This window comes from Eleginops maclovinus, chromosome 22 (assembly GCF_036324505.1).
Source record: "Eleginops maclovinus isolate JMC-PN-2008 ecotype Puerto Natales chromosome 22, JC_Emac_rtc_rv5, whole genome shotgun sequence".
NCBI lineage: Eukaryota > Metazoa > Chordata > Actinopteri > Perciformes > Eleginopidae > Eleginops > Eleginops maclovinus.
The window spans coordinates 7,933,196-7,941,404 of NC_086370.1; the positions used below are offsets into that span (position 1 = coordinate 7,933,196).

Genomic DNA, 8,209 nt, shown 5'->3' on the forward strand with positions numbered 1-8,209 from the left:
CTACAGGCCAACGAGATTAGCTACAAGGTGACATTATAACTTCATAAAAATGCTAAATAAGAAACTGCTATTATTCATTTACAATCATTGTAAATAAAACTTTATTATTGTTAGTCTCACTTTACAGGCAACCTCAAATCAAATCACCAAACCAATTGCAGCAATTAAGTAATTCAGAAAGTGTGATAGCTCCGTGCTCCGGTTGGACCCTGTAAACAAAACAAACGAACAACGCTCTCCGACTGGTGACGCAAGTTTCCCGCCCTGACTTCTGCCATCCGGTGTGTGCCGAAAGTCAACAAAATAGTTTTGCACAGAGATTTTACTCTGCTATTTTGTTTTAATATTCTTCCAATTATTGTCAGTGGCCAACAATGCCTACCACACATGACTGGATTAACAACCCTCTCGGTGTTGTTGAAAGGATGTTCGGTAAGAGACACACCGGAACTTCTCTCCTTGACAGCCAACATTAACGCGTGAACCAAGCTAGTTAGCTTTATGGCTACTTACTATGCTAACTACCATGCTCATTCCTTGTTGTCTTTTTATATCAGTCAGAAATGGCTAATAACTTTATTGAGTGATTTTACTGCGGACGCTGCTTTGTGCAGCTTGTGTCAGCACCGTTTTCACTTTTCTTTACAAGAAGTGCTTGGTGGGCAGTTTGGTTTGAAGACCTGTGTGCACACATCCAACCATCCACAACATGAGGCATTCACGGGTCTATAGTTTATAAGTGTCTTAAAGATCTGTAAAACGGTCTCAACTTCTCTAAACACTACATGGCAATAGTTATTGTGTAAGAAACGCATTTTTCCACCCATATAATCATTTCTATCTTTATCCCATGCATTTACTTGATTTGATATTTTAGCCCATCTAGTGTCTGGGATTCTCAAAGCCAAGGTATTCTCTTATTATTAATGGTTTAAAAAGATAATTAGGAAGCGATTATTCAGATGTATTTGATCATTTACTTTTTTTTAATTAATAATTGTATTTAATAAAATAGTAATAATTTGCCTATTGTTCTACTGTTCCAATCTGAAAGGACAATCCTATATCTTTAATTTACGGTATTTTATGTAGATGGTTAGACATACACCATTATAATCTTCATTGGATACAGCTATTTAAAACATTCTGGCCAATTGATACTTTAAATATTATATAATGCTCTTATTCTCTATCTTTTCAGCTGCTTCCCAGAAGAATCCAAACTCTGGATGGGAGGCGAAAGCGGTTGAATTTTTTAAAAATCACCTGAAAGAGAAGGATGCTCAGACCTGGGTAATGCAGCTTGCTGATCTTTTCCACATATTAATTCCACTGAGATGCCTGTCAATGTCACAGCCTTTTTCAGTACCTGTAAATAACAACCATTTTTATTCTACTAAAGGTTCCATCTCTGAACGATGTCCCGCTGCACTACCTGAAGCCCAACAGCCTGGTGAAGTTCCGCTGTTTAGTCCAAGACATGTTCGATCCAGAGTTCTACATGGGAGCGTATGAGGCTGTTGATCCATCTACAAAGGCAAAAGTAAGCGCTTCTTTGTCTCTTGTGCAGATATTTGCAAGTACAGCCCTCTCATGTGTCATATTTTTTGCATTGATAATGTGCCACCTGTCGTCACATTTTCATCTCATTTTACTGTCTGGCTATCCTCAGGTGTTGAAGTGCGGGAAGTACAAAGATGTGGTGGAATGTGGGGTGAGTCCCTCTCTACTAAGAGATACATACATACCTTAAATGTAGCTTCAGCTTTACTAACGGCGACACCTTTTTTCTATCTCCAGGTGGATTTAAACTCCAGAAACACAGTGACTGCAGAAAGACAGACCTTCTACTGCGTGCCAATCCCTGGAGAAAGTCCCTGGGTGAAAGAGATATCCTAATTTGTCCAAATTGTGTATGCAAATGTACCATAAACAGGATTTGTTCTTTGCTGGACCCAACCAGTGTTTTTGAAGACTGCTCCCCGGTTGTTCCTTAATTCTGTCACACAGCTATGCCAGCTCAAGCCAAGCAAGAGTGGTTCCGTCCACCTCGTATGCACCGACGAGACAGAAACGCAGCTACGAGGAAGACGACGACATGGACACGCAGCCACAGAAGCAGAGGGAGCCGCATAGTGGTGTGTAAACATGGAGCAGAATTCCAAACAGAAGTTTTTTGTCTTGTTCCCATGAAGATTTTTTGCAACCAATCAAATTCACATTGGTAGGGGTTGCCACTAGGCACTCTGGGAGATTGTAGGACACTGCTAACTGCAGCAGGGGTAGAGAAAGGGTTGAAAGAAAGATGACGTGTAAATAATTACGAAGCTCTAATTTATTTGACATTGAAATATATGTAACAATTGAAGTATATAGAGGATGTTTTTCGGCCATAAGTGCAGACTGTCCCCCGTCTCACTGCAGGTCTTCAGAGTCCCACAGAACACCATGGTGACGGTGAGTGTAAGCGGCGGGAGACAGAAGCTCCTTCCAACCAGACGGCACCTGCCTCCCACCTCGACCTCAACTTCCCCCTGCCCGGAGAAAAAGGCCCCTCCTGCCTCGTCAAGGTGTGTATGGCTTCAGTGTCTCTGCCTCCGCAATTTAATTTGTGCACTGGATTGTCATCATCATCATTTTACCCAAAAAAAGAATCGATCCTCTTCAAAGATCTCCTCACGTTTTCTCATTCTTGCAACGGCATATTCATTTTGTGTAGTTTCTATATAGCCCAATCACATCTTGTCACATCTTTGTCATCTGGTCTTGCATAAAACATTGAGTGACACAGATATTATATATTAGCTTGGAAAAAACACGTTTGGACTGTATATTAGTCTAAAAAGGGTTATTTTAATGTCCTTAAACCTGTGTTTTATGGGAAATAATAATTTGACATAATGGCAGATTCATATCACTTTCATTATTTGAATTTGGGTGTAGAGCCATAGGATTTTGCACGGTCTCATGAATTAAACAGAATTTTAGCCTCATTTATTTGAAAAAAATCCATGATATGGACTGGAAAGTCTCAGTGGGGCTATGAATGATACCAGGTGATTTCAGAGACCCCACTGATATCAGCAGACTCTGGGTAGAGAACAGACGCTAACAGGTGTGTGTTGTCGGCAGGTGTACGCTGACTGGGACGGCTTCAAACTCAACGACACCCTGGAGGTCTTTGGGATCCTCTCCGTCAGCCCCGCTCTCAGCGCTCTGGCCGACGAGAAGTAAGACCCAGAATTTAGTTTGACTTTCTCTTCTGTGTCGGTCTGCGTGCTTGCTGCTCATCCTTGGCGTGTTCACACAGAGACGTCTCCTCCTCCTTCCTGGACCCGGCGGATTCCATGGAGACGGCAGAGGAGCAGAGAGTGCACTGCCCGCCGGCCTCTCTCGTGCCTCGACTCCACATGCTCTACGCCAAGCCACTGCCGCACAACAACCCCCTGCTGCCCTCCAACACCCTGGAGGACAACAGTGCCTGTAAGGACACTTTATTTTCTTTCTTCAGTCTGTGTGTTGGTTTGTGTGAGTACGACTGCCAGTATCAAGAGGCCCTTTAATGTGTTTTGCAGGTATGTATCCCTTTCCTATGTACGTATAGCATTTTTTAATGATGAAAACAAACACTGAAAAATCCCTGTCTGAGAGAGATCTGGGATATTGTTTAGTCATCCTGCACCAAATTGACAACGGGGCCACAACAGGTTGCATCCCCACACTTTTTTATACAGATGTCAACAAGCCTAGCTGCAATTAATCCGTTTTTTTGTACCATGCTGCTTAATAGCAGTTTGTTGTGACACGTGTTGACATGTTATTTATGAAATGCCAGTGCCAGAGCAGAAGTGGGTATGATTATAATAGCCTGATGTTGTCAGCTCAGCGAACGTTGTTGAAATGTGCCTTCCAAACCAAACCAACGCTGGAGCTTTTTGGTAAAATCATTTAAAACTCCTAAATTGTATTTAAATGTTGAACACTTAAATACGCATCCCTACCTGTGTTCACTTCTTATGCTTACACTGTATCAATGTATAATCTGAATCCAGCTGCAGAGCTTCAGAAAGTTGAAAGGGGTCCTTTTTTAAGGTAAAAAATAATCCTAAAAAGTGTGCCTGTGTGGGATGTCCAAACTTTTTCACTGAGGGCCGCATACCGAAAACTATACGAATACCTGTGCCCTTCACTAGAGGTATATTGCCTCATAAGTTAAGTTAAAGTTAGCAAAATCGATCAAATGTAGGTCAATTATCCTCGATACTATCCTACATCACAGCTCCAGCCTCTGATTGCTTATAATAAGGGGAAATAGGAAGGGTATATTTCAAGCTTACTATGTAAAAAACAACACAGACATGAATACTGAGTAATACATTTTTACATGTATATAAAGAAGTACAACGTAAGACAAGCGCAAGTTTCAGGTGTGGGCCATGCTCCGCTATACTTTTAAAATGAACTGAGGGCATTTCAAAATGGACCACGGGCCGCAGTTTGGACACCCCTGGTGTAGATGCTTTGTGATGATAGTTACTATGCTGCTTTTTGTAAACTTAGATTTCAGATCTTTACATTTAAGAATGCACAAAAAATGAAGAGACCAATCCAATCTCTACATGTATGCCAGCCATTCCTGTGTCTGTTGAATTCCAACACAGAGAATTGCGGTCAGTAGTTCATAGAATACATGTTAATTTACCTAACAAACACAGACCTTTTTAAGAAGTAAAACCAGAGAAACTGATAATGCTGCAGTGGTCTTTTAATTTTTTTTAGGAGCTGTAAGTAGACATTTAATTTCGTGCTGAGCTGATGTGTCAACTAATTGTGCTATTACATTTTTAAAAAACAAATCAGTTAATGTCATTTATCAGGCAAAAATGCAACACATTAGCTTGTTAAAGCTTCTTGAATTAGAAACTAAATGTTATATGTCTGGCGATTTGGACTATCTTTTACTAAATAATAGGTTAACAGCTTTCTATGTGCCACACTTAATTTAGATATAATGAAAACTAACTTTTAAACAAATGGTCCTCACACCCGTTAGCAAGTCAAATTATCTGTGGCCCTTTGCTGTGTGGAAACAGAGGGGGCCGTCCTGTTGAATTCATCCCTCCTGTAAAGTCGTCCAATTAGAGTAACAATGTCGTGAATGTCCTTCACTGTAAAGCTGTTAAAGCACACATGCCTTCAGTTACCATAGGGACCTGTTGTAACTCTCTGTCCTCTTTCCTCAGTTTTATCGTCCACCCTGAGCGAGATGGCCGCTGTCAGGGCGGAGATGCTCACATACTTCACACACATCCTGCTGGGAGACGCCCTGGCTGCCGAGTACCTCATCCTGCATCTCATTTCTAACGTGTATGTGATTCTGTAATGTCTAACCTTCTTATCTTTGTGTTGTGTCTTCGTGTCAGCCAAAACAGCTTTTTTTAATTCCACATTATGGATGGTTTCTTGTAGATACAGTAGAAGTGATGTTCTCCCTCTGGGAAAGTTCTCCTTGAACCTGAGTGGCTGTCCTACGGTCTCCTCGTACACTGAACGCCTCTACCAGATGATCCAGCAGCTGGTGCCTTCTGTGAGTGATTCTCACCTGCCAGCTCTCTCCTATTTATTAATGTTGGGTTTAAATGAAAGACACTGAAAGTTGTTTCTCTCTGCAGTCGTTCTATCTAGCCATGAGCCTCCAGAATATGAACCAGATGAAGTTCGTGCCAAAGAAGGACTATGTGGCCAACCGGCTAGTGAGTGGAGCCTTGCAGCTGGCCAAGCACACTTCCTTGTTCCTGGACGAGACCCAGCTGGAGCAGGGACAGCTGGACACGACAGGTGAGGCATGTAGACACCACCAGGGGACGACACTGAGAGGACGCACGCTGCACATAACGTCCAACTGTGGACACTGTTAGTGTGATTTGAGTATTCTGACACAAAACAGATTGTTTTTCTTTGTTTTTGTCGTGTAGGTGTGCATAACATCACGGCCCTGGGGAACGTGATCTCGTGGCAGAAGGTTGATTATGACTTTAACTACCACCAGATGGAATTCCCATGCAATATTAACGTGCTCATCTCGTCAGAGGGCCGCTCGCTGCTGCCGGTGAGGACAAAGACGCATGGGGCGTGCAACCACAGCGCAAAAATTCTCATGGCACAGCCAGGGAGGGGTTAGGTTTCCTGCAGCCTCTCGTGAGACAAGCCGTGTCTGACGCTGGAGGTTGTCTCTGGCCGCCGGCACGCTGTCATTGGTTGGCCGCGGCAACCCCTGCAGACGGCTGCTTTATCCCGGGTCTCACTCTGTTGCGAACAACCTGAGGAATGTGCCGTGTGCTATTCCTGTGTGTTGGTCTAACGTGTTGCCATGGCGGCAGCTGTGTGCTACAGGGACAATCCTGGGAGAGGCGGCAGGCTCGGCACTCTATTAGTCGTGCAGCGAAGGGCAGCGCGCCGTAAACAACTCCCAGGGTTGGTTAGATGTGCCCGCCTGTGTTTACAGTGAACAACTATCAGCTGATGATCAGGCTCACCCTCCAGCTGCTGCAGTGCCTCATGGCCAGATCGCTTGGCTCCTGTCTGGCCTGATATGAAGTTTTTTTAGGACATGTCAAACTAGGCGGGTGCACCCAGCAGGCAGAGCTTAATTTGCATAGCAACACCTGTAATAAAAAAACTACATTTAGCTTTTTTTGTGCAAAGTTCTTCCCTGACACGGTACCAATATTTCTTCCTCTGTATCTCCACAGTCGGACTGCCAGATACACTTACAGTCTCAGGTCGCCCCGCCCAACATGGAGGAGTATCTGAGCAGCTTGCACATGCACCCGCAGACTTCACAGCTCAACAAGTTCAGGATGTACCTGAGCGTGGCTCGGCTGCTGGACTACAGCATCTCTGACGACATGACAAAGGTGAGAGCCATGGGGAAATAAGCAGCAGGCACAAAATTAACACTTTTTTTGGAGGCATGTGTGTTTCCATGTAATAAGCAGTGAGTTATCGTCTGTCTGCCTCAGTGTCCTTTATCTGCCTTTTCCTTTCTGGTGTCCTCAGTCAGTCGAGGATGACTTTGTAGACATGAGGAAGGATGACCCCCAGAGCATCACTGCTGAGGACCTCCACAGGATGCTGGTTGTGGCGAGGTGGGCTGTTAATATTCCACATACATATTTTAATTATTGCTCTGATTTCCTTAGAGGACAACTTCAACCCTGATCATCATTACCAAATATTCATTGATTGTGATTTAATTGATTGAACAATTGAAATGCTAGTTTGTTTACATGATGCAAAACAAATATATATACATATTTACTACAATTTTGAAACATGGGCTCTCGGTTGAAAGCCTGATATAAGAGAATGCATGCACAAATGTTGATCATACTGCTTAAGGGCCTTTATCATGGGAGCTGAGGTTCCAGCTCACACCCTACCCTATCAGTAACACAGCTTTGATTGATAACACTAAGAAGCCAGAAGTGTCCCTTGTGATGCATAAGGGTTAAGTTTATATAAGCTGCTTTTCTAGGCATTGCTTCACTTTTATCTAGTGAGAATAATAAACAGCCTATAAAACCTTCTTTCAAGAAAGTGTTAAACAACAAGACATTATGACCAACAATGGAAATGCCAGATATGACATAAGCAGGGACATTCACTTCAGGGGTGAATGCAACCGAAATAAAACAAGTTGTGAAATACTTAGTGTTTGTCTCACAGAGGCCAGGAAACTGAAATGTTTCACAGTAGTCGGTGTAGATTCGTGTCTCTGACTGTGACGGTGTGTCTGCAGGTTGCTGTCTCTGAGCCTGGGACAGACGTCTCTGTGCAGAGACAGCTGGCTGAGGGCCAAACACATCGAGATGCTGCGCAGGAGCCGGGTGGAGCAGCAGAAGTGTCTGAACGGCAATGAGCCGTGATCACACAGCGAGGCAACAAAGAAACCTTTTGTTTTTTTGATACCTAAACAAGTTTGTAATAAAGATGTTTTTCATATGTCATAGTTTACGTCGTATTCAACTTATTTCCAGAACTGCGATGCAAATGCAATTCAGATATAGCTTCACTTTCAGTCTGGATTATTTTTTTAGTCATTTAGCTGATTTCCAGCAGATAAAGAGCAAACTATGTTTATGCTGGAGACTTACTGTTCATGCATTTGAAAATAAACCTCATGCAACACTTGTACACATATTTTTTA

At 43.0% G+C, this 8,209-nt stretch overlaps 1 protein-coding gene across 1 annotated transcript; it reads left to right on the top strand.

The window, feature by feature from the left end:
* The first annotated feature begins 233 nt into the window (after positions 1-233).
* mcmbp (minichromosome maintenance complex binding protein) lies at positions 234-8,196 on the top strand. The gene is made up of 16 exons (XM_063875533.1): positions 234-432; positions 1,202-1,293; positions 1,403-1,543; positions 1,673-1,714; positions 1,801-1,890; positions 2,009-2,138; positions 2,425-2,570; positions 3,133-3,230; positions 3,311-3,483; positions 5,244-5,367; positions 5,470-5,587; positions 5,673-5,838; positions 5,976-6,109; positions 6,753-6,917; positions 7,060-7,148; positions 7,802-8,196. The coding sequence occupies exons 1-16, from the start codon at positions 375-377 to the stop codon at positions 7,926-7,928; spliced, it is 1,893 nt and encodes a 630-aa protein (XP_063731603.1). The 5' UTR covers positions 234-374; the 3' UTR covers positions 7,929-8,196.
* Positions 8,197-8,209: the final 13 nt, after the last annotated feature.

Excerpts from the sequence above, each read along its gene's own strand:
- mcmbp (XM_063875533.1), top strand. The coding sequence starts at position 375 with ATGCCTACCACACATGACTGGATTAACAACCCTCTCGGTGTTGTTGAA. Across the intron at positions 1,294-1,402 it reads AGAAGGATGCTCAGACCTGG|GTTCCATCTCTGAACGATGT; the intron begins GTAATGCAGCTT and ends ATTCTACTAAAG. Across the intron at positions 2,139-2,424 it reads GCAGAGGGAGCCGCATAGTG|GTCTTCAGAGTCCCACAGAA; the intron begins GTGTGTAAACAT and ends GTCTCACTGCAG.